General features: G+C 44.3%; 1 protein-coding gene across 5 annotated transcripts in view; it reads left to right on the top strand.

Moving 5' to 3' along the window:
- Positions 1-26,386, top strand: part of ECSCR (endothelial cell surface expressed chemotaxis and apoptosis regulator) — a 281,361-nt gene that overhangs the window by 39,112 nt on the left and 215,863 nt on the right. For 3 of the 5 annotated variants that reach the window (XR_003853451.1, XM_029583892.1, XM_029583891.1), the window contains exon 2: positions 25,916-25,960. The exons of 1 other annotated variant lie outside the window; for it this stretch is intronic. Coding sequence is in view for 2 of the 4 variants with exons in the window: in XM_029583892.1 (XP_029439752.1) it covers positions 25,916-25,960 (45 nt within the window). In the remaining 2 variants the exon portion in view is untranslated. Of the gene's footprint in view, positions 1-20,265; positions 20,458-25,915; positions 25,961-26,386 lie in introns of those variants that run through there. One more of the 5 variants, XM_029583894.1, reaches the window with a different exon arrangement.

Raw genomic sequence — 26,386 nt, 5'->3', positions numbered from 1 at the left:
GCCAGGGCCTTGCCGTCCAGTAAGGACAGGATGAACGTGGTCTTTACTTGGTCAGTCGGGAACTGCGTGGCCTGGAGAGAGAACCTCATAAAGCAATGGTCCAAAAACCCTCGGCATTGCCTCGGATCCCCGGCATAATGAGGTGGAACAGGCATATGTAGCAAAGGAGATGGTGAAAAAGGAACCACGGGGAGAGGGGCGACAGCCCCGGACCCAGAAGCTAGCTCAAGGTGATTAGCCAGGCACTTCAGTGTGGCAGACAAAACTTCCAGACATTGCTGCTGCTGCTGCTGCTGCAAATGTTGAGCCATAGCCTGAAGGCCAGTCAAGTCTAACGGATCCATGGCCTTTGAAAACTATTGTACTTGTGGACCCTTGAGCCGGAGCGAGTGGTGGTGGCCACTGAGGGATTGCCCCCAATGAATCTCGTCTCCGGGAAGTGGCGCTGATTAGGACAACCCGGCAGGACCTTCATCTATACCAGCCCTCCTTCCCCACAGGTTGAGCCCTTGGGTGCCAGGGCCAGCAGGACTTAGGTGCGGGTGGCTCAGGGAGCAGGAGAAGTGGATGAAGGAGACAGGGTCAGTGGTCCGGGTCTGGGCAGGCAGCGAAGAAGTGAAATGGAGTTCAGGCAGAAGATCCGGGGCAGGCAGCAGACAGTCAAGAATGAAGAAACAGGCCAGCGGTCGAGACGGGCAGAAGACAAGCAGAGATGAGAAGACAAGCTGAGGTCAAACCTGGAGATCAAGCTGAGGAATGGATAGCAGGAACTGAGGAGCAAGGATGAGGCTGGAAGCAGGAACGAAGGCACGGTCAGGAAGGCAGGAACTGGAGGCAGGATCACAAGAACTGGAACAGGAGCAGGAACAGAACAGAACCAGGAACAGGATCAAGGCAGGAACTGGAACAAAGGATGTCTGGAACAGCCTATGTTCCCGGCTGTGGCAGCCCCCAGTCCCTCCTACCTACTCTCCTTACCCTTAACTCAGAGTGCTAGTTGCTGTTCCAGACATCTAGTTGCTAGTTGCTGTTCCAGATGTTCCAGACATCTAGTTGCTAGTTGCTGTTCTACAGCAACTAGCAACTAGATGTCTGGAACAGCACCTAGCACTCTGAGTAGATGAACAAAGGCAAAGTTCTGTAGGCCGCTGTGGGGTTTAAATACCCCTCCCTGGTGATGTCATCTTCGGGGGCCGGCCTGAGTTTTCCCACCGCGGTCCCTTTAAAGGGCGGTGCCTCCCGCACGCGCACGCCTAGTGAGGAGGATTCCGTCGCAGCCGCGGTAAGGAGAGCAGGTAGGAGGGACTGGTTGGGGGCTGCCGCGGCTGGGAACTGCAACATAGAGGGCTAGATTCATAGGCCCTGCAAAAGAAGAAAAGAAAAACACACCCTCCCAACATTTGAGGTAGATTTCCCATAGCTGGGCTTTAACAGCAGCACAATATGTACAATAAATAACAGCAGCATAGCAACACATTCACAGCATTTATTTATTTTATTTATTTTTAATTTTTATAGACCGAAGTTCTTGTAGGAACTACAAATCAATCCGGTTTACATACAACTTTTAAATGCCCAAAAAGAGTAGTGGGCTTTACATAGAACAGTTGAACAATAAAACAGGTAACAATAGAACTAACAATAAATTATGGAACAAATAGAATAGATAACCAATTAAACATAGTAATGTAGTAATAAATATTATATAGAAAAAAATATATATATAAAAGAGATAGAGTAAATGGAGTGTGAGTAAAGTATAAATACAAAGATGAAAGAGCTCAAAAATTAAGGTACAGTTGAAAAAAATTGTAATAGGAAAAAACAGTGAGATAACCCATTATTTGGGTTAAAAGACTTGATTAGGTAGCATTAGATATCTGGGAAGGCTTGACGGAAAAGCCATGTTTTTAGCTGTTTTTTGAACTCCTGATGACTTGGTTCTAGTCTTAGATCTGGGGGGAGCGTGACCTTTATTATAATACAACCCAAATAGCAAGCCCGGGCACTACTCAAAACCCTCTTTATATTCTTCAGGATGCAGAGGTTCATAATGATCCAGGTATGATTTTTTAATCAAAGCCTTAGTAGGAAGAGAACACTCTATTTGAGTCCGATCCACCCAATCATTTTGAAGGTAGTAATGAACCCCATCTTTGTGGATGTTCCTGCTCACTTTCATATCCTGGATTTTCCTTTCAATAGCCCCAGGGTAATCTGGGAGACTGCCGTCAAAGTGCTTGTCCTGCTTATGCTTGATGATGATCTTATCTATAAGTTCCCAGATCCACTCGTCATGATGGTGTTTAACATAGTTCATACCATATACAGGAACAAAGGGATAATAGAGCCCAAATAGTGCCTGTACGTTGCGCAAAACCAATTTTTCTACAGAAGAGGTCCAACGCAAAGAATGGATCTGCTCTAACATGTTTAGCACAACTCATTGCTGATCCCAGACTTCTATGGGGATGGCATGATCCAGCACGTATGAGGTATTCAAATCCCCTGGTTCAACACTGCCAGAAGTGTTTGAGGATGTTGTATATCCCTCAGAGAAACAACGAGGAAAGGGTATCTGTTGACTGTTTCCTTTATTCAGAGAAATTACAAAAGCCAGGTCACTACATATCCTGCAAAACTCCTGCATGGTTTGCAGCCCTTTCATGAACACATTACTTCTGGGCGTGTTGATAGCTAAACATCAGCAAGCCATAGCTGTGCTCACTGCCACGTTCCAATCTCTCGAATCATTAACGTTGAGATTGTTGATGCCTGGCATGCCCCACCCCCTCTCCACCTCTCCCCATAGCCCGAATATGCTAACATGTAGTCACAAATCTTGTAAAGCTACAAATATGAGGTGCAGACGTTTTTGTGGTGGAAGAGGCCACAGCTTTATTGTGATATTAACAATTAAAAACTGGAACTAGTATATGAGATGCACATGTCGATAATTATATATATGCAATAGTCCCGGGTGCCACCCACCATATCTCCTAGCAAGGAGGCCCCATCATCTGGCCCCCCGCCTTGCTCTTGCTAGCAAGGGGGCCCATACTGAAGGCCTACCAAATCAGGCCCCGGTTCCTAACCCGCCTAAAGCTGTGACATATAATAACATACTTGCACACTGCAACAGGTTAATAAAAACAAAGGAACAAGCATAATGCTGAAGCAAACTTGTTACTAACATAAGCCTCCTACCTACTACCCATAACTGTTGGCGTCTCTTAGGAGCTGGGTGAGGTGCTTTTGAGTCTATCAATGCAATTAGATACAGTAAGAAGAACAAGCTGTTATTGTTATTTTTAATACGTTATATTTGATTGCAAAGGTTGGGTGGGTGGGGTCATGTACCATCGCCGTTGGAGAAAAGAGAGGATGGCGGCAATGACGCTCGGTTTTATTGGAGCTGTGACATGCATCCAGGCGCTCGTCACAGGCCGATGACATCACTTGACATCGGCCCAGTGTGCGCGCCCCGGAAGGACCCTGCGCATCGAGGAAGGTGAGCATGCCCCGTCCCAGCGGCTTACCCGTTATGGTCGGGGCTTTTCGCACACAGGGTGTGAGCCCTGGTATAATCATGGCTAATGATGGTACGTCCGCCCCATGTATTTCAGTAATCAAGAGAACTCTCATCCGATGACTGAGCCACAGGTGATGGAAAATCTGGAGATGACAATAAAGTTCTAGTTGCACGTACTGCTCAGTATGACCCATGGTTGATGGACGACATAATGCGGGACAGCCTAAACTTGTATCTAACATTTCCATAGTCCGGATAAATTGCAGCATCTCTTCCTTGGCCTTGGCCCACAAAGGTTCCTCTTGCTGCTCTCATGCAATATGGAGCGCTCTACCCTACCACATTGGGTTGAGTTTTAACTTCTGGCAGTGGGGTAATGGCAAGAGGCTTTCCCTGGTTGGTTCTTCTGGGACAACCTGGGATTTCTCTGCACTTGGGATATCAGGTTTTGGGTGTTCCTCATCCCTCCCCTCATAAATCACTTTAAGGAGTAATGGCCCAGCCCAGCACTTGGCAGTCCCATAGGACAGGACCACAGGCTGGGGTCACTGAAATGTATGGCACTCAAACACTCCACTGAGGCTATCATTGTACAAGGACAGCTACAACCATTGTCGATGATAAAAGTATCGCACATTGGTCATTGACTGCATATATTTATTTATTTATTTATTTATTTATTTATTTATTGTTTTTGTTATACCGAGTTTCATGACATGCATCACATCAACCCGGTTTACAATTAACAGAGTGTGTAAAGCATAACGTAACGTAAACAATGTTCTCAATAAGAACCTTGAACTTTAGATATAGTGGATCAGATAGAGGATGTGAGAAAGTTACAATAAAACAGGGAAATTAACTTGGAGCTGGAAGATGGGAGAGATAGAACAGAGCAATATTTACATTTCAGTCTATTAATGTAATAGAGTAGCAGAGTGAGTAAATAAAATATGTGAGTAACTGAGGTAGTACATCACTATGAAACGGTACATAAATAATCAAATGTATAAATACATTTCAGCCTATTAATGTAATAGAGTAGCAGAGTGAGTAAATAAAATGTGAGTAACTGTGGCAGTACATCACTATGAAACGGTACATAAATAATCAAATGCATAAATACGACAATGGTATGATAAAAGCACCGCAGGTATTGATGAGTGTCAATTTAAAGTTGGTTAATTCGTATTTAGGTCCAGTTATTGGATAATAGTTTGTGCTATTGAGTGGAGGTTTTATTCAAAGCTTGGAAATGCTTTTTTGAAAAGCCAAGTTTTTAGTCTTTTCCTAAATGTTAGAGAGCATGGTTCCTGTCTCAAATCTGGTGGGATAGAATTCCAGAGAGTTGGACCTGCTGAGGAGAAGGCTCTGAGACTCAATGATTTATGTTGGTAGGTTTTGGCCTTTGGAATTTGGAGTGACTCTCTGTAGTATTCCCTGATGGGTCTGGCGGAAGTATATTTTTTAAGCGGTATTTGTAGGTCGAGGTGTGTGTGTTGGTTAATAGTTTTGTATATGATGTTAATGGTTTTGTACATGATTCTGTAGTGGATCGGTAGCCAATGGAGGTTTTTGAGGATAGGTGAAATGTGGTCCATTTTCCTGGAGTTTGTAAGGACTCTGGCTGCAGAGTTCTGAACCATTTGTAGAGGTTTGGTGTAAGAAGCTGGGAGGCCTAGTAGTAATGAGTTGCAATAATCTAATTTGGAAAAGATTATTGCTTGCAGTATTGTTCTAAAGTCCTGGGCATGGAAAAGTGGTTTAATTCTTTTCAGAATATGTAATTTGTAGAAGCAGTCCCTGGTGGTTTGGTTAATGAATTGTTTGAGGTTGAGTCGATTGTCCAGTATGGCTCCTAAATCTCTTACGTGGGCTGTTTGAAGGAGTGTGAGTGGTTTTGGGAGTGTGTTATTGTTTTCCGGTGATATGATCAGGAATTCTGTTTTAGAAGCATTAAGTACCAGGTTTAGACTGTTGAGTAGAAGTTTAATTTCTAATAAGCAACTGTCCCAGAATTCCATTTTTTTGATATTGATTCTTCTATGGGGATCACGATCTGTACGTCGTCTGCGAATAGGAAGTGTTTCAGGCTTAATTTTGTGAGAAGTTGACATAGTGGTAGGAGGTAGACATTGAATAACGTGGGTGAAAGTGATGAACCCTGCGGCACCCCTCTATTGGAATGGTGGTATTGGGATTCTTTATTGTGAACTTTGACTCTATATCCTCTATTTTCTAGAAATGTTTTGAACCAGTTTAGTGTGGCACCTGTTAAACCAATGTTTGCCAGCTGTTGTAGAAGGAGGGCGTGGTTGACGGTGTCGAAGGCCGCCGAAAAGTCAAGGAGGATTAGTAAATATGCTTGACCTTTATCAATTCCAGAGAGGAGGAAGTCCATGAGTGAGAGTAGTAGCGTTTCAGTGCTTGCGGATTTGCGAAAACCATATTGGTTTGGGGACAGATATAGATATAGAAACATGATGGCAGAGAAAGGCCATATGGTCCATCTAGTCAGCCTATTCATCCAATTAATTTAACATTATAATTCCCATTACTTCCTTAGAGATCCCCTCTATTTATCCCATGCTTTCTTGAATTCAAATAATGTTTTTGTCTCCACCACCTCCACTAGGAGGCTATTCCATGCATCCACCACCCTCTCTGTAAAGAAACATTTCCTAAGATTACTCCTGAGTCTTTCCCCTTTCGACCTCACTGGATGACTGCTCATTCTAGAGCCTTCTTTCCATTTAAAGAGGCTCGCCTCCTGTGCATGGAAACCTTTTAGATATTTGAATGTCGCTAAGATATCTCCCCTATCTTGCCTTTCCTCCAGGGTGTATATGTTTAGATCTTTAAGTCTATCCCCATATGCTTTGGAATGAAGATCGCTCACCATTTTAGTAGCCACCTTCTGGACAGAATCCATCCTATTTATATCCTTTTGAAGGTGCGGTCTCCAGAAATGTACACAGTATTCCAAATGAGGTCTCACCAGAAACTATATAGGAGCTGTATCACTTTCGTTTTTCTGCTGACCATTCCTTTCCCTATATAGTCAAGCATCTTTCTGGCTTTTTATTGTCACTTTATCCACCTGTTTGGCTATCTTAAGATCATCAGATACAATCACCCCCAGACCCCACTCTTTCTTTGTGCTCAGAAGAATATCACCTCCAAATCTATACCTTTCCCTTGGGCTTTTGCATCCTAAATGCATTACCCATGGTTTAATGAAAATGCATCCTAAATGCATTACCCATGGTTTAATGAAAAAATAAGGGAAATCAAACAAAACCTGAGGAAAAAAGAAAAAAGATGGAAAAAAGACAAATCAGCAGATAACTTAACCAAATTTAGGAAACAACTAGCCTATTATAAAAAAGTAATTCTCGATGCCAAGAAACAATTCTTTAGTTCAAAAATTGAAAATTTTTCAAATAATCCAAGAACACTATTCAGCATAGTTAAAAATTTGACCAACGACACTGCAGAGTTGCCCCAAACCCCACATGAAAGCAAATGCAACGATATAGCACACTACTTCTCAGACAAAATCTTAAACCTTAGAGCCAAGATTCCAATACTAACCAAACAGGAAATCAAAATGCATAAAAGAGACGTGACACAATTCTCCGCATTTGACGAAATATCACAAGCCAAAGTAGAATCCATGTTAAAAAACCTGAACCCTACACCACATATAATTGACGCCATTCCCACCATAAATATAAAAAAACTAGCTGATATTACCTCCTACACACTATCCAAAATAATTAATCTATCACTCAGCGAAGGAGTAATGCCAGACTCTCTGAAAAATGCCATTCTGAAAAAGAAAAACAATGCCAATTCTGAAAAAGAAAAACAATGACCCAAACATTTTAAGTAACTATAGACCTGTCTCAAACTTGCCTATGCTCGCAAAATTAATAGAAAAAGCAGTACAAAAGCAACTAGCAGATCATCTAGATGACAATAACATACTCTACCCGTCACAACATGGGTTCAGAAAACACTATAGCACCGAAACATTACTAATCTCTCTTACAGATAATGTATTACGCGGATTTGATAGCGGAAAACACTACATCTTGATATTACTAGACCTGTCCGCAACATTCGACACTGTAAACCACAACATACTATTAAAAAGACTGGAAGAAATAGGATTACAAAAAACAACACTTGATTGGTTCAGATCCTACCTGACAAATAGATCCTATCAGGTACAAATAAAAAACACAACATCAGACAAAATCGACCTAAAAACAGGAGTCCCACAGGGATCAGCACTCTCAGCAACCCTGTTTAACATCCTCATGCTCCCCTGTGTCACCTTCTGGCAGGGCTAGGTATCATACACTTCATATATGCCGATGACATTCAACTGATTCTACCAGTAGAGGAATCAATTGAGAAAACACTGAATTTTGCAATGATGTACATAGACATAATAAAACAGCTTTTAAACCAAATGGAACTAGTAATAAACATAGAAAAAACCGAATTTATACACCTTGCACGAAAAAACATTGTAAGAATCGAAAATCCCAGGCAATCGAGCTAACTAATAAAGCTAGAAACCTAGGAGTAATTATAGACACCGAACTCAGCCTTAAACAACACATATCAATAAAAGTGAGAGAAGGATATGCCAAACTAATGATCCTTAAAAGACTAAAACCCTTATTAACTCAAGATCACTTTCGCACAGTACTATAGGCACTAATATTTGCTAGCACAGACTACTGTAATACACTTTTCCTAGGTTTACCATACACCACAATCAGGCCACTACAAATACTACAGAACTCAGCTGCAAGAATACTAACTGGAAAAGGAAGAAGAGATCACATCACCCAAACACTTGCTGATTTGCATTGGCTCCCAATAGAACAAAGAGTCCAATTCAAAACACTTTGCACAGTTCATAAACTAATAAACGACGAAAATGCCGACTGGCTAAACACTGCCCTACGATTACATGTCCCTCAAAGAAATCTCAGATCAGTGAATAAAGCACTACTAACCGTTCCATCAGTCAAAACAGCAAAACTGACCCAAGTTAGAGAGCGAGCGCTATCCTTGGCAGGACCGTTATTATGGAACACATTACCACTTGAGCTTAGACCTATGAAAGAACTAAAACTCTTCAAAAAGAGCTTAAAAACATGGCTATTCAAAAAAGCATTTCAAAGTGAGGTCATTAAATAACAACAAATACCTACAGCTGAAAGTCACATACAAAAAGCAGAATGTTACTTTATTGTTTTAATCATAACTAAATTGTAAACTAAAACAGTTATCACATATGATTACCACAGAATCATATCAACAGTAGCTCCAACACACTTCTCATTTAGAGTATATTTGACCTATGTAACCGTAAAATATTGGCACCCCATGGATAACTTAAAAAGCAAACCAAACCTATTTGTGCCTAATTGTAAACCGTTGTGATGGTGCATCACTAAACGACTGTATAGAAAAGTTTTTAAATAAATAAAAAATAAATAAATACTCTGCATTTTTTTTAGCATTAAATCAGCTGCCAGACCTTAGACCATTCCATAGGTCCAACAGCTCCCTGGGCTTTGGGGTCACTGCCTCTGGCCAGTTCTCAGACTCTATTGCCAGCTGACCAACTCATTCTCTTTGCCAGGTGAGCCAGCTTGTTGTTCTCCTTAGTTCTTCAGGTAGCAATGTCTGACACAGAGTTGCTTAACTAAGTTTCTGTCAGAATCTCGATCTTTCTCTGTCTCTGTGCTCTGGCATTTCAGGGTGGAGCAGGCAGACCAATATCCCCTGAACCTCATGGAGGGGAGGAGTCTTGCTCTGCTCATGAACATTGGCTCATGTTGAGTGGCTGCTGAGTGATGACACTTTGCTCCTCCCTCTGCTCCTGTGCACAATGTCCTTCTTCATGTTCTTTTGGGCAAACCTGCCATCTTCTTGCTCCAATAGTTCGAAATCCACCATTTTGGTTCAATGTCACAAAAATTGAAAAAGTACTATAAATCTACATGAATCAAGTAGAAAACTGAGGATTTCTTTTTCCACACTCTCCTTGAAATCCACACCAGAGGGTCCTTGTTTGGATGCAACTTTTATGTGTGACTAGTATCAACCAGAGGAGCTATGGTCCAGGTCCAAGTCCAGTTGAGGGGGAAAAGCTATCTCTCTGGGCCCCTGGCATGGTCAGTCATTTCTGCAGACAAATGCTCACACTCCAGCTGAATAATCTATACTATGTGCAAGAGTGTCCAATATTAAGAGTAAGCCAAAATTAGCAAAATGGGTAGAAAGCAAAAATCAAACCAGTTTTCTTCCATTCAACCGGTGCTCTGGGCAAACAAAAAAAAAAACTAGAATCCAACATGGTGTTCAGAATAATCAATTTACTTTATTTATTTATTTATTTAACAGTTTTTTATACCGACCTTCATAGTAAATTACCATATCGGATCGGTTTACAGTTTAACAAAGGGAAAAAAGAAAACTAGAGTAACAAATTCACGTAAACGAAAGATAACAATAAGTAGGAATAAGTCAAAGTTACAATCAACAGGGGGCGAGAACTTGGAAGCTTGCAACAAGCTGGAAAGAAGAAAGGCCAGTAAAAGTAATTTTACCATAGCGTGTACAAGTTAATAAACTTAAGAACGGTACTTTAACCTGAATGGGAGAATCCAGGCTCAAATCATAAAGATCAAAAATAACGTACACATTCTCACCACTCCCCCTTCCCTTGTACCACCTCCCATATAAAAATTATCCTCCCTTTGTAGAGTTGGATAACTAAAGTGAAGCTCCAGCATAAATTGGTCAAGATGGAAAAATATTCCCAAGCACAAAAAACATTCAGATATAATCCAAATTCTCAGAAGTCTCCTCGATTCTCTTCTTAAACCACAATTTCTTCTCACCCTAGCTATTAACAGGTAGCGTGGGCAAAAAGATCCTTTGAGTAGCCTTTTGAGATACTGAGGCTATGCCCTTCCCTCTGGACTTATCATTCTTTCTCCAAAAATATTCTCAAATGCAATAGCATTCCTTCAAGTCTATAGACCCCCAGGGATGAAGCCAGGACCATCCAGATCTCCATTGTCTCCTCCTTTCTTTCTCTAATCTCCTTCAACCCATTAAATAGTGGGCAAGTTCTTGGGGATTTTTATATTCCACACAAGCCTTCCACCAGAAAGATGAGCTTAAGGCCAAGGGAGGAATCCTAAATATTAAAAAAAAAAAACCTCCCACTGCCTAATGCTGGAAAAAAAATAGGAGAATATTGGTGACTGGCAAAGGCTCATCATACATATATTGTAGCAATTTTCAAAAGCTGACTTTAACTGGTAATGTCAGGGGACTGAGGCAAAGATCAAGGCAAGCAGTGTCCAAGTAGAGTCAGGTAATAGGCCAAGATCAAGAACGAGAGGTCAGTCTGAGAGGAAGCAAAGGTTAAGGTAAAAAGAGGCAGGTGAGAGCAAGGCAAGGGCAGAAGCAGGGGACACAGACAGAAGCAGGAACATAGATAAAATAGATAAAACAAGGAAGGGAGCTTAAAGTATGAAAAGAAGAAACTAAACAAGGAAGCTTTAAGATATTTGTTGGTAAAAGAATAAGAGATAAAGTGAAATAGAGAGTATTTGTGCTATCTGTTTGTTACAAAGACTATATAATAATTCAACATATGTGATACATGAATGTATTTTAACATGTTAGTAATAGGTACTTTGTTGTATTAGAAATAGGTGCAATATTGTTGGTGCAATATTTTCTAGTGTGTGAGAAAGTGGTATGAGTGATGAGTGTTGGTGTAATTTTAAAATAGTTCATGATCTTAAATTGTATTAAATTAAAAGAATAATAAAGATGTGTTGAAATATATACAGGTATATCTCAATATTGTTTATTCATAAAAACTAACATAACATATGAGACCCTAAAGTGTTTCTACTGGTATTAGCAAATGGAACCCATAATGTAATAGAGAACATTTTCTTTATTTGATATATTACCTGCCTTTTTGAAAAAAAAATTCACTCAAAGCAGGATACAGCAATTAAGAAATAGTAGCATACATCAGAAGTCAGTATCAGCTTAAAAATTTTGATTCGACTGGGCGCACAAAAAGGCTAAGCTTGAAATAAACCAAATAGAGGTCCTTATCCATTTAGATGGATAACATAATATTTATCTTTCTTAACGTATTCTTTGGAAGTAGCGGAATATAAGTACTTTAAAATAAATAAAATAATATTCAGCCTTGTCTAGCTAAATTCTAGCCAGGTAACTAGTTACTCGGCTAGAATTTAGTCAGATAAGATGGGGGCATTCCGGGGGCAGGCAGGAAGCATTCTGGGGAGGAGTGGAGTTAACCACTTATGTTAACTGGCAAAACGCTGATATTCTGAATTAGCCGGTTACCTTCTGTGGCTAACTTTGGTTGGATACACATACACAGAGAATAAATTGTTTATACAATTTTTAAATACAATATCTGTATAAACTTTATTAATATCGCAAAATCTAGAACATCCTATCTAAACAATTAAAACTATCTAATCACACAACACATCCAAACTCACACATTCATACCACTTTAAAACCATAGCACCTGTAAACATAGTGACCATAAATACACTTTTCAATTTATACAAATGTTTTTGTACACCAATATTCTTCACTGTCTTATAAGACAGTACAGAAACATTTTTATAAATTGAAAAATGTATTTATGGTCACTATGTTTATAGATGCTATGGTTTTAAAGTGGTATGAATGTTTGAGTTTGGATGTGTTGTGTGATTAGATAGTTTTAATTGTTTAGATAGGATGTTCTAGATTTTGCGATATTAATAAAGTTTATACAGATATTGTATTTAAAAATTGTATACAATTTATTCTCTGTGTATGTGTATTCAGTAGAAAGATAGAGGATTATTTTATAATATCCCTGTGTGTTTTTTAACTTTGGTTGGGCAAGAGGACTGAACTAAAGTTATACATAACCGGCTAACTTTAAGATAGCTGGGTATATTCAGTGGCACAACTAACACAGCTGCATAGCAGACCTCAACATGATTAAACTAAAAATAACGACTTAACTATGAAGGGATGTATAGAGTAAACCCCTGGACCGGAACTATCTATCTAGCTTGATTCACTGCAAATACCCAGCGAGGGAATCCAGGCCACAGGGTGTTTCCCTGGGGAGCACAATAAAAGCTCAGGCCCGAGGGAGCAAAGGGTTTCAAATCAGGAGGAGAAAGCTCCAGGAATTACTCCCAAACCCTGTAGAAATATAGAAATGTCTGCCCATCCACAAGAAATATTCAGCTTTACAATCCCTGCCACTCTCTCAGATATCCCATGGTTTCCTCAATTCAGATACTGTCCTTGTCTCTTCCACCTCCAAGGGGAAGCTATTCCATATATCCACCACCCTCTGTAAAGAAATATTTCCTAAGATTACTCCTGAGTCTATCCCCTTTCAATCTCATCGCATGATCATGCGTTGGTGGAGCCACTGCTTCCAGTTCCTCGGTACCTGGAGCTGGGACCAATTCCGGATCAACAGCACCCATACAGATGCCAGTACCCACGTGGTTTTCAGGAGACGCGAAGCTTTGCCGAGGGTTCCTGAACCAGTGCTATATTCGATTCAACCTCATTCCGCTTCAGTTTCCGACGGACCGGGTCAAGACAAGCTTTATTATCTCCCTCTGGACGGGAGACCCCTGGCATGGGCCTCCAACCTCTGGGAATGCTAGGACTCCCGCCTGGACAACCTGGTACAGTTCGTCACCGCCTTTCAGCAGGTCTTCGACGAGTCCTCCCGCAAACCTACTGCCGCATCAGAACTGCTCCAACTGCGTCAGGGTAACCAGCCTTTGGCGGAACACGCCGTGGACTTCCAGACTCTTGCTGCCGAATTGAACTGGGGAAGCGACAGCTTGCACAGTATCTTTTTGGAAAGTCTCTCCCCAAGACTTCAGGATGAATTGGTGGCCAGAGATCTCCCGGACAACTTGAACGATCTCATTGATCTAGTGGGCCGCGTGGACCACCGCATCCAATGCCGGTTCCGGGAGAGGAGGCTGACTCATAGGCCTGGGACCTCTGGAACCACTCCTTCCCGAAGTGGGAGTTTTCCATCTGCCTCTACGGGGGCTCAGGACACCGAACCCATGCAGGTGGGCCGGGGGCCTATCTCTCAAGAATAAAGGAGACACCGGTCCCTGGGCCTATGCCTGTTCTGCAGTGGCAAGGGCCATTTTCTTGCCTGCTGTAGCGAGAGTCCAGGAAACTCTCGGACCTAGGCACAGTCGGGGAGCTAACCCTAGGTCACACCACTTCTGACTCCCCGTGCACCGTTCCGGTGACCTTACTCCTCCCCGATGGGGAGTTCAAAACGCTAGCCCTGATTGATTCTGGAGCTGGGGGAAACTTCATACTCAAGGACTTGGTCCAGCAACTCCAGACTGGGGTTCAACCCCAAAGACCCTCTCTCCTTGTGTCTTCTTTTCAGGGGAGACTTCTTCCAGGGACCATCACCACCCATACCAGGCCTCTCACGCTACGCACTGGTATTCTGCATGAGCAGGAGATTTTGCTCCTCATCCTGGAAAAGTCCATGCACCCAGTCATTCTGGGACTACCTTGGCTGCGGAAGCACTCTCCCGTAATCTCCTGGGATACCCTCCAGGTGACGTCCTGGGGGCCATCCTGCTTTGGAGCTTGTTTGGCTGCTCTTCCTCGAACACTGGTACCCCTACTGACGGCTTCCTTGGCACTGCCACACTACTACCAGGACTACCTCAATGTCTTTTCCAAGGAGAAAGCCGAGATCCTCCCGGAGCACCACCCTTTCGACTCTGCGATCAATTTGCTTCCAGGTACCTCGCCGCCACGAGGAAGAGTAAAGCCGTTGTCCCTTACGGAGACGCAAGCCATGTCTGCCTACATCTGGGAGAACCTCGACCGAGGATTCATTCAGCCATCCAAATCTCCGGCTGGAGCGGGGTTCTTCTTTGCAGCTAAAAAGGACGGCTCCCTTCGTCCCTGCATAGACTACCGTGGTCTGAACAGCATTACCCGCCGTGACCGGTACCCTTTGCCCTTGATCTCCAAACTCCTGGATAGACTCCAGGGGACAAAGGTCTTCACAAAATTGGATCTCTGCGGGGCCTTGTATGGATTTGGCCTGGCGACGAATGGAAAGCTGCATTTAACACGAGGGATGGCCACTATGAATACTTGGTCATGCCCTTCGGTCTTTGCAATGCCCCGGCGGTTTTTCAAAACCTCATGAATGAGGTCCTAAGACAGATGTTGCATACCTCCATAATTGTCTACCTTGACGATGTGCTAATATATTCCAGAGACTTGGGAATGCACCATCATGATGTCTGCCAAGTGCTGCAGAAATTGCGAGAGAATCGACTATATGCGAAACTTGAGAAATGCCAATTCGAGCAGGAATCACTACCCTTCCTGGGGTATATTGTATCCTCTACAGGGTTCCGCTTGGATCCAGATAAGGTTGCAGCTATCAAGGATTGGCCTCAACCGGTGGGAGTTAAAGCACTCCAGCGGTTCCTCGGGTTTGCCAATTTTTATTGGCAATTCATCCCCCATTATTCCCAGTTGGTGGCTCCACTGACAGCCCTCACTAGGAAGAGGACTGATGCCAAGAACTGGCCGGCAACGGCCACACGGGCCTTTCAGGAATTAAAGATCGCATTCCTCCAGGACACCTGCCTTCGCCACCCAGACCTTCAATGCCAGTTCATCGTAGAGGTCGACGCCTCTGTCATAGCCGTCGGGGCTATGCTAAGCCAACTGTCCATCGGAGGCAAATCCCTGCCATGTTCCTACTACTCATGTAAGTTCACGCCCACAGAGAGGAACTACGGCATCGGTGATAAGGAACTGCTGGCCATCTAACTAGCTTTCGAAGAATGGCGCCAATAGTTGGAGGGGGCCCAACATCCGATAGTCGTTTACACTGACCACAAGAACCTGGAATACCTGTGCCGTGCCCAGCGTCTTAATCCATGGCAGGCGCGCTGGTCACTCTTCTTCAGCCATTTCAATTTTTCCTTCCGTTACCGACCAGCATCCAAGAACGTCCGTGCGGATGCTCTCTCCCATACAACGGAGACTAAAGACACCACCAACCCACCTCAGTACATTCTGGACCCAGCCAAGGTCCTGCTGGCCGCATCCGAGGTGGCCCCCGTGGGTAAGACTGTGGTGTCCTCTCGTTCTCACAGGAAAGTCTTAGTGTGGGCCCACGATTCACTGACCGCCGGGCATCCAGGAACTGCCAGGACCCTAGAGCTTCTGACAGAGTTCTATTGGTAGCTGCAGGTCAAGAAAGACGTACGACACTATGTCCAGTCGTGTTCTACCTGTGCCCGGCAGAAACCTCTACTCGGACACCCCTGGGGGCTCCTGCAGTCGCTACCCATTCCCACTGAACCCTGGACTCACCTGTCCACAGATTTTATTGTGGATTTGCCTGTTTCTGATGGCCTCTTGCCAAACTGCCTTCAGCGCCAGAGTTGGCTAGTCTCTTCACTCAGCACGTCTTCCGACTACATGGCCTCCCTTCACACATCACCTCAGACCGTGGTCTCCAGTTTACGGCGAAGTATTGGAAGTCCCTCTGCAGGAAGTTCGGGGTGCGACTGGACTTGACAACTGCCTTCCACCCTCAGGCCAATGGCCAGGCCGAACAGACCAACCAAACTCTGAAGGCCTTCCTCCGGGCCTTCGTCGGAGATCTGCAAAATGACTGGGTCACCTTGTTACCTTGGGCGGAGTTTTCGTATAACCACCACAAACACTCTGCAACTATCTGTCCCCTTTTCAGCTGGTCTACGGAAAGAGCCCTAGACCTCCATTGCCTTTGCCACTGACAGTACCCTCGCCTGCAGCGCAAGTTATGGCATGACAATTGCGCAACTTCTGGTGTTCCACCCAAGAGAAACTTCGTCGGACAGCCACCAAGGCCAAAGAATATGCGGACAGGTCACGATGACCTGCTCCGATCTTTCACCCAGGAGAGAAGGTATGGTTAAGTACCAGAAACATTCAGTTACGCATCCCCTCTATGCGGCTGGTTCTCCGCTACATCGGTCCTTTCACAGTGGCAGAGCGCATCGGGGCAGTGTCCTATTGGCTACGACTGCCGTCTAACCTGCGGATTCACAATGTTTTCCACGTGTCTCTGCTCAAACTGGTGGTTCTCTCAGCATTTCATGCCAAGCCTCCCAAGCCTCCTTTCGCCACTGCCGACCCGGACGTCACGTACACCGTGAAAGAGGACTTGGATGTTCGGTTCCACCATCGCCGGTGGGAGTACCTCCTCTCATGGGAGGGGTACAGTCCAGAGGAGAATTCCTGGGAACCTTCGTCCCATATCCTAGACAAGGGTCTCCTCCATCAGTTTCATCTGAACATAAGAACATAAGAACATAAGAAAATGCCATACTGGATCAGACCAAGGGTCCATCAAGCCCAGCATCCTGTTTCCAACAGTGGCCAATCCAGGCCATAAGAACCTGGCAAGTACCCAGAACCACCCAGCTAAACCCAGACCCCCGAGAAGGGGGCGTAAGGGGGGGGGGGGTACTGTTGCGGTCCCGGGCCATGCCCCGGTCCCTCCACCTACCTCGGGGACGGCCCGGACCATTTCGGGGCCTTCTCAAGCCTGCATGGCTTCCAGCTCGTCTCTCCCTCCTCTCTAGAGATGCCGAAGATCCGCAGCGGCTGTCCCCACCCCCTAGACACGCGCAAGGAGGAGTCCCTCTTAAAGGGGCCAGTGCGGGAAAACCATAGAGGACGCCCTGGATGACGTCAGACGCTGCAGGGTATTTAAACCATGCAGCTTCACCTACACAGGGCTTTGCAACGAGGTTCTCTCAGTTTCTGAGTGTCTAGTTGCTGCGTGGGATCTTGGATTGTCCCTTTCGTCTTCCATCTCCTGGCTTCTGACCCGGCTTTGTCTCCTGACTTGTCTTCAGCTTCCGCTCCGGGTTTTGGTAATTGACGTCTGACTTCTGGCTTCCGACCCGGCTCTGTCCCACGACTTCGTCTTCAGCTTCAGTTCCTGGCTTTGGTATTTTCTTCTGACCTCTGGCTTCTGATCTGGCTCCATCCCACGACTCCGTCTTCAGCTTCCGCCCCTGGCTCTGGTTTGGATCTCTGACTTCTGGCTTCTGACCCTGCTTCATTCCTGGATTACTACTTTGGCCTCTTCTTCCACCTCAGGTATCCGGTACTTGCAGGACCAGAGGATTCTCCTAAGTCCCAGCGGCTCGGGCTCTCACGGGCTCCTCCCAGGGGAACCACGGGCTTCCAAGGGTGAAGTCTCTCAAGCTTCCTGGGCCCAGCCATCCTCATCTTCCACCTCTTCGGCCGCTGCCCAGATCATTGGTCGCATAGGGTCCTGCCTACGTCCAAGAGGCCCGGGTTCCTACAGGCTCCTCCTGGGGGGACCTCGGGCTTCCAGTGGTGAAGCCTCCTCCAGTCTCTTCAGTGCCGCCTCCCGACTGTGCCGCTTCTTGTGGGTCCCCACAGCATAACATCCACCGTCTCAGCCAGCCCAAGGGTCCACAACCCTAACAACTATTCCCTAAGTAAATTTGATTAATAGCAGTTAATGGACTTCTCCAAGAACTTATCCAAACCTTTTTTGAACCCAGCTACACTAACTGCACTAACCACATCCTCTGGCAACAAATTCCAGAGCTTAATCGTGTGTTGAGTGAAAAAGAATTGTCTCCGATTAGTTAAATGTGCTACTTGCTAAATTCATGGAATACCCCCTAGTCCTTCTATTATCCGAAAGTGTAAATAACCGATTCACATCTACTCATTCAAGACCTCTCATGATCTTAAAGACCTTTATCATATCCCTCCCTCAGCCGTCACTTCTCCAAGCTGAAGAGGCCTAACCTCTTCAGCCTTTCCTCATAGGGGAGCTGTTCCATCCCCTTTATCATTTTAATTTTTTTAATTTATGCATATTTTAACAAATATAGACAGTAATTCTACATGTCAATGACAAGGTCTGTTACAAGTAATAAGACAATCAACATTTGGCTCCAACTTCTACTAAAGAAAAGGTAAACAAATATTTATAAACAAGCCAAGTATTAATTTTAACTATATAACCATTTATAAGGAATCTGGAGATCCTAAATATTATTTATTCTAGAGCAATTAGCAATAATGTTTTCAAGGTATTGGTGAACTATACGTTTAAATCTCTATTTACCTATAACTCATCTGAATAATTGCTAACTAGAAGTACGAGCTTCAAGAAATTTCCTGAGATCTGAGGGTTCCATAAACACAAACCTCTCATTCATATATTTTACAACACATTTACAAGGAAAATATACAACCATCTGAGCCCCCAGTTTTTTAACCTCAGGGCTCATCTGTAAGAAATGTCTTCTTATTATTTGAATAGGCCTGGTTATGTCCAGATACATCCATATTTTTTGTGTGAGGTAAGGTTTTTCTCGATTATGGAGAAATAGTCATAGAATAAAATCTCTATCCTCCATTTTCGAAAATCTTACACACAAAGTTCCCCTTGATTCTACCTGTTCTTCCATTGATTTCTCTATAAATTCTGTGATATTACTCAATTGTTGGGATTGATTTAACCCTTCCAACTTTTCCTTATCTTTTGTGACAATAAAAAAGATTTTTTCAATAGATGGTATTTTCTCCACGGAGAGCTGTAGATTCTCCCCTAAGAAACTTTTAAATTGTTCCAATGGTGATATAAACTTTACATTGGGAAAATTCAGAATCCTAATATTGTTGTATCTCAAATTATTCTCGATTACTTCAATCCTTCTACTATTAATCAATTCTCCTTTTATTATTCCTGTTTGAATTTCTTGCGCCTGGTTAAGCTGTTTTTCCAAGGTTTCCAATTTTTCTGAATGCTTTTTCACCGCAACATCCGTTGTTTTAACTTGAAGATGTATATCAGACAGTTTTGTTTCCATATGATTCATGGATGTTTTCAAATCCATTAAGACCAACCAAATATTTTCTAAAGTAATTTTTTGTGTTAGTTCTGCCTCAGGTCTCAGTACTCCAGGGGTAGTTTTACCAGATTGCAGGCATCGTAAATGTCTCACTTCTGAGATCGATGCCCTACCTTCCCCACCATTAGGTGTTGAAGTTAGGGGGTCTGGAGTCAGGATACTCCCTCCGCTGCTCTTTCCCTTCGACACCAGTGGGTCTACTCCATTCCCTCCTGCTTGTTCACCCGCCTCATAATCTCCTTTTTCGTCCCCAATGTAATGCGGTGTTTCCACGACTTCCGTTATCTCTACTGCATTCGAATCAGAGTTTAGGGCGGGGTTAGGTGGGTCCGGTGTTATAGGTGCACCGGGGCTAAGAGAGATGTGATGTTCCTGTGGTGTCAGTGTCTGCTCCTGACTGATACCAACTGCGGAAACTTCTCCCAGTGTAGTTACGTTTAGAGGAGAGAGGAACACTTCTATCAATGGCTGAGATAGGGCAAGGCTAGGAACAGTCGGGGTCTCTGGGTGTAGTCTGCCCTTTCTCTTTGTATGAGGCATATTTATGTGGCAACAATTTATAATACGGTTCTCCCAATTACACCTATTTTAACAGATAGGATCTCGATTGAAGGCAGGAAGAGGAATAAGAAAATAACAAACTTACTGAATCTTCTGTTCCATAAAAGAAGAAGAAATCTCCGGTATTTCAGACAAAGCCGTGCACAGGTGTCATCTACGCGCCGCAGGGAGGTCTGGTGTTAAGTTTACCAGCCCCTCCCACTTGATGATGTTAGGTGCGCGTGACCCGGAACAAGGCAAGGGGTTCACCTCCCCCTCGAAGGTTTCTTTAAAGTCCAAGTAAGTCAAAAAAATATTTTTAATGGGGTCGGGATTCCTCCTCACCCAGAGCAGCTTTTCTTCCTCTCTCCTGCCTCCCCCTTTATCATTTTGGTTGCCCTTCTCTGTACCTTCTCCATCGCAACTATATCTTTTTTGAGATGCTGCAACCAGAATTGAACACAGTATTCAAGGTGCGATCTCACCATGGAGCGATACAGAGGCATTATGACATTTTCCGTTTTATTAACCATTCCCTTCCTAATAATTCCTAACATTCTGTTTGCTTTTTTGACTGCTGCAGCACACTGAGCCAAAGATTTTAAAGTATTATCCACTATGATGCCTAGATCTTTTTCCTGGGTGGTAGCTCCTAATATGAACCTAACATTGTATAAATACAGCAAGGGTTATTTTTCCCTATATGCAACACCTTGCACTTGTCCACATTAAATTTCATCTGCCATTTGGATGCCCAATCTTCCAGTCTTACAAGGTCCTTTTGTCATGTATCATAATCCACTTGTATATATATATATACACACTGTAATCCATCTTTGGGGTTCCCAACCAATTGCATGAATGGAAGGGGGGCTGTGGCTCAAAAACAAGAGTTTTCTCCAGAGAAAGAGAAGGCAGGAGATAAGAGGACCAAGAGAGGATTAGGGGAGGAGGAACAGGCAATTAGAATTAAGTAAAACTTGGAGCTGTGATAATTGTTGCTTATCCTGTATGCTGTCCATAGCATGACTAGCACCCTCTGCAGCACTATTCGTAGTGTTACCTATTGTTGCTATGTACCACTGTACATAATGGGGCAGATTTTAAATACTTATTTTTTTATTTTTATTTATTTAAGGTTTTTATATACCGGCAATCATGAAAACATATCTTGCTGGTTTACATAAAACAGGAGTGCAGTATATACATCAAACTGGAACTGTGGTGACAGAAGGTGCAATTACATTTAACAGGGATAGCAGAACTGGGAGAAGGAGGAAGAGAGAGGATAGAATAGTAACGGTTAAACAATATACAAATTAAATGCTATATACAAAAGGCATGGTTGAGGGCTGATTGTTTTGAGTAGGAGACAGTGGTCATTAGATTGTGTCCGGGAAAGCTTGCTTGAACAACCATGTCTTAAGTCTTTTTCTAAAAGTTAGGAGGCAGGGCTCCTGTCTGAGATCTGTAGGAATGGAGTTCCATAGGAGAGGACCAGCTGTGGAGGTGGCACGATCTCTTAGGGTAACGTGTTTGGTAGTTTTCGCGGGGGGTACTTGGAGGGAGCCTCTATAAGCATCTCTGGTGGGTCTTGACGAGTTGTAAATTTGGAGAGGGATTTGCAGATCAAGGGTGATGAGTTGATGTATGGATTTGTAAATGACAGATATGGCTTTGTACATGATTCGGAAGTGTACTGGTAGCCAATGAAGCTCTTTCAGGATGGGAGATATGTGGTCTCTTTTCCTAGCGCCTGTCAGTAGTCGGGCTGCTGAATTTTGTACCATTTGAAGCGGTTTGGAGAAGGATGAAGGAAGACCTAGCAATAGAGAATTGCAATAGTCTAGTTTCGAAAAAATGACTGCTTGGATGATCGTTCTGAAATCTTGAGCATGGAAAAGGGGTCTTATCCTTTTTAGTACCTGAATTTTGTAGAAGCAGTCTTTGGTTGTTTTGTTGATGTGCGCCTTGAAGTTCAGCCTATTGTCTATTATTACTCCTAAGTCTCTAACTTGTGTGGTAGGTAGGTTGGTTGGAAGGGTATTGTTAGAGGTGCTGTTCTCAGGAGAGATGAGTAGGATTTCTGTCTTGGAGGAATTTAAAACGAGGTTTAGGCTGTTGAGTAGGTGTTTGATTTTTTGCTGGCATGATTCCCAGTAGTTAAGAGTTTTAGAGTATGAGTCTTTGGTGGGGATGATGATTTGAATATCATCTGCATATAGAAAATACTTTAGCTTGAGGTTGGAGAGAAGTTGGCAAAGTGGAAGAAGGTAAATATTGAGTAGCGTCGGGGATAATGATGAACCTTGTGGGACTCCTATGGTAGAGTCAAATCTTGAAGATTCCTTGTTTTGGAGTTTAACCTTGTAACCTCTATTGGTGAGAAAGGTTTTGAACCATGATAGGATGGCGCCGCTGATTCCTATGGATGACAGTTGGTTAAGGAGGATGGCGTGGTTGACCGTGTCGAACGCTGCGGATAGGTCTAACAAGATCAGTAGGAATGAATTATCTTTGTCGAGACCCAATATGATATAGTCTGTCAAAGAGGTAAGGAGGGATTCTGTACCTCGATTTTTTCGGAAACCGTGTTGTGGAGCGCAGAGAAGTTTGTTGTCTTCAATGAAGTCTGAAAGTTGAGAGTTCACTAGTTTTTCCATGATCTTGGCGATGAAAGGGAGGTTAGCTATGGGACGGAAGTTGTTGGGATCCTTCGGGTCAAGGTTAGGTTTCTTTAGGAGAGGTGTGATTGAGGCCACTTTGAGATCTTCTGGGAATGTCCCTTGGGATAGAGAGGAGTTGATGATGTCTGTCAATGGTGTGGCTAAGGTGTCTGGGATAGATAGAAGCAATTTGGTGGGGATGTGGTCTGCAGGATGAGAAGTAGGTTTCATTCTTCTCAGGATGGTTTGTATCTCAGAGGAGGAGACGGGATCAAAGGTGTTTAGGCTGATGTTTTTGTAGGTAGGGTGCTGATATGTCGGAATGTCGGCGGTATTGGAAGGCAGTTGGGTTAGGAGATTGGTAATTTTGTTTTGAAAAAACAGTGCGAGTTCTTCAGCTTTGGATTGTGCTAGGTTACTGGGGATTTCTTGGGGTATGGTTTGAGTGAGGCTGGAGACTTAAGCGAAGAGGGCTTTGGCGTCTAAGACCAGGTTGTGAATCTTAGATGCATAATAATCTTTTTTTGATTTTGAGGTGAGGGACTTGTACTGGTGTAGTGTGGATTTGTATGAAGAGATGGTGCTGGCACAAGGGGTTTTCCGCCATATCGCTTCTTTCTTTCTTAAACTTTGTTTTAGTTTTCTGAGCTCATTGGTGAACCATGGTTGTCTATTGGTGGCATTGGTGTGAGATTTTTTTATAGTTGATGGGCAGAGCTTGTTAGCTATATCTTCTGTTATGTTATTCCAGGAGCGAATGGCAGAGTTTGGGTCAGTGAGATCCAACAGAAGGAGCTGTGAATCCAGCTGGTTGTTAAGGTCATCCGGGGTGCATCGTCTCCTGTATTGGAAGGAGGGTGAGGGGATGTTAGGAGTGTGGGATTCTTTCAGTGCGAAAGAGGTAGAGATGATGGTGTGGTCTGACCATGGAACCTTTTTGCTCTTCAAATTGGGTGTAGTCGTAATGCCTTTGTTGACGAAGATCAAGTCCAGAGTGTGACCCGCTTTGTGTGTGGGTTTGTTGACTAGTTGTTGGAATCCCATTGCTGAAAGGGCTGTGAGGAGGGTTTCGCAGCTGTTGGATGGTGAGGGATTGTCTATGTGCAGATTGAAGTCTCCTAGGATGATTGCTGGAGAATCCAGGTTGAGGAGCATAGTGGTGATTTCAAGGATGGGGGAGACATCGGATTCTAGGAGTCCCGGGGGGGCGTAGACAAGAAGGAGTTGAAGATGTTGTGATGTAAAGAAGCCGACTTCCAGTTTTGAGTTAGAGCTGAATGGCTGTTGGGTGAAGTTGAGGTTTTTTTTGGTAGCCAGAAGGATTCCACCTCCTCTTTTTTTCAGTCTAGGGATTGAGAAGAAGTCATAGGTCAGCGTAGGTAGTTGGTTTATTATAGCTGTATCTGTGGGTTTAAGCCATGTTTCGGTTACTGCGCAAATATCTGGCTGGGCGTCGGTGAGATAATCATTGAAAATTAGGGATTTTTTTGTTAGGGATTGTGCATTGAATAGTGAGAGTGAAAAGAGGGTAAGGCCTAATAGCTGTGTGATTGGTGCAATCAAAATAGGGGTGAGAGTTTTTAAGTTGCTGTGAAGTGCTTGTCTAGAAGATGTTCTTTTAGGTAGGAGGCGGTGTTGCAAGGTTGGGATTGGAAAAGCTGAAGCCATTGTGGATGGTTAACTGGTTGGCGCAGAGGGTAGGCAGAAGGCAGATAGGAGGGTAGGTTGGGATTAAGAGATAATTAATTAGTTGATTAGAGCTCTGGGTGAGCTCTGGATGATTGATTGCTGGATGAGCGCTGAGTGGTTGATTGCTGTATGAGCTCTGGATGGTTGAATGCTGGATGAGTGCTGGATGATCTCTGGATGAGCTCTGGATGGTTGCTTGCTGGATGAGAGCTGGATGGTTGAATGTTGGATGAGCGCTGGATGAGCTCTGGATGGTTGAATGCTGGATGAGCTCTGGATAGTTGAAAGCTGGAAGAGCTCTGGATGGTTGAATGCTGGATGAGCTCTGGGTGGTTGAATGCTGGATGAGCTCTGGGTGGTTGAAAGCTGGAAGAGCTCTGGATGGTTGAAAGCTGGAAGAGCTCTGGATGGTTGAATGCTGGAAGAGCTCAGGATAAGCTCTGGATGGTTGAATGCTGGATGAGCCTTTCAGGAGGCACGGCTGACTCTCCGTGTGCGATCGGCAGTCTGTAGTTTCCCTCGTGGTTGGTTTCACTTTGTGCTGTTTTCGGCTAAATTTTTTTTTTTTTTTCTGTTGTTGAGATTCTTCAAGTTTGCCTCCTCTGCACGGCTCGTGGAGAGCGAGCGAGCTCTAGTCCCGATAGGGCCTATCGAGCCCCGATAGAGGAGGTGGAGTTATTTAGGTTTTAGTTTCATCCGCGGGTATGCGCGAGCGCGTACTTTTGTTCGTGCAGCAGGCGCAGATTTTATAAGATACACGCGGATTTTATAAGATACACGCGTAGCCGCACGTATCTTATAAAATCCGGGGTCGGCGCGTGCAAGGGGGTGCACATTTGTGCAACCTGCGCGCGCCGAGCCCAGCGCTCGCTGCCTGTTCCCTCCGAGGCCGCTCCGAAATCGGAGTGGCCTCGGAGGGAACTTTCCTTCACCCTCCCCCCACCTTCCCCTCCCTTCCCCCCGGCCCTATCTAAACCCCCCCCCTTAAGTTTGTGCGTGTCGGCCGGCTGCCCCGCTCCGTGGTCCGGTCCCGGGGGCTGTTCCGGAGGCCGCGGCCATGCCCCCAGAATGCCCCTGGGCTGAAACCACGCCCACGTCACCACCCCCGAAATGCCGCGCCCCGCCCCCTAAACGCCGCGTCATCCCGCCACGCCCCCATCACGCCCCCTGCCAGGAAGCCCCGGGACTTACGTGCGTCCCGGGACTCTGCGCGCGCCGGCGGCCTATGCAAAATAGGTGCGCCGGTGCGCGAGGGCCCTACGCACGTAAATCCGGGTTTTTAAAATCCGCCCCAATATTGCCCTTCAGCTTTTGCAGTACTGTTGGCACCATTGCATCTTAGTTGGTGAAAATTGTCTTTGGTTTAATAGTTCATAAGCAACAAGTTTGTCATTTCTTTTCAGATGGAACTTGCACTGCAGAGAATGTCAGTTCCAGCAGCATCCCAGGTAAAATTAGAAAAGGCTTCAAAGGATATCTTGATATGAAAAAGCAAGTCTAAAAGTAGTTCTCTGATTTCTCAGTTTATATGTATGTTGTATGTCTCCTAATCTAGATTTGTGGATACTGCTGGGCTTTGCATTTTTATCCCAGTGCAATATAGTATTTCTAAATGTATTACATCTGCTTTAAATCAGTATTGGTGAAATCAAATGCACTATTAAGGGAGAATCAAAAAGCTAGGCCTGGGCCAAATTCTTCCTCCAGGAGCCAGGTAACAAAGCAGCTCTCAGCCACATTGAGCCTGATAAAGCAAGGGAGTGTATAAGGGGGTGTAGGGACGTGTTGTTATTTATTGCATTTGGCTTCATGTAGGGGCGGATTTTAAAAGGCCCGTGCGCCGGCGCGCCTATTCTGCATAGGCCGCCGGCGCG

This window comes from Rhinatrema bivittatum, chromosome 18 (genome assembly GCF_901001135.1).
Source record: "Rhinatrema bivittatum chromosome 18, aRhiBiv1.1, whole genome shotgun sequence".
Taxonomy (NCBI): Eukaryota; Metazoa; Chordata; class Amphibia; order Gymnophiona; family Rhinatrematidae; genus Rhinatrema; species Rhinatrema bivittatum.
Note: the sequence above shows the minus strand (reverse complement) of the source record. Positions and strands in the feature narration are given on the sequence as shown.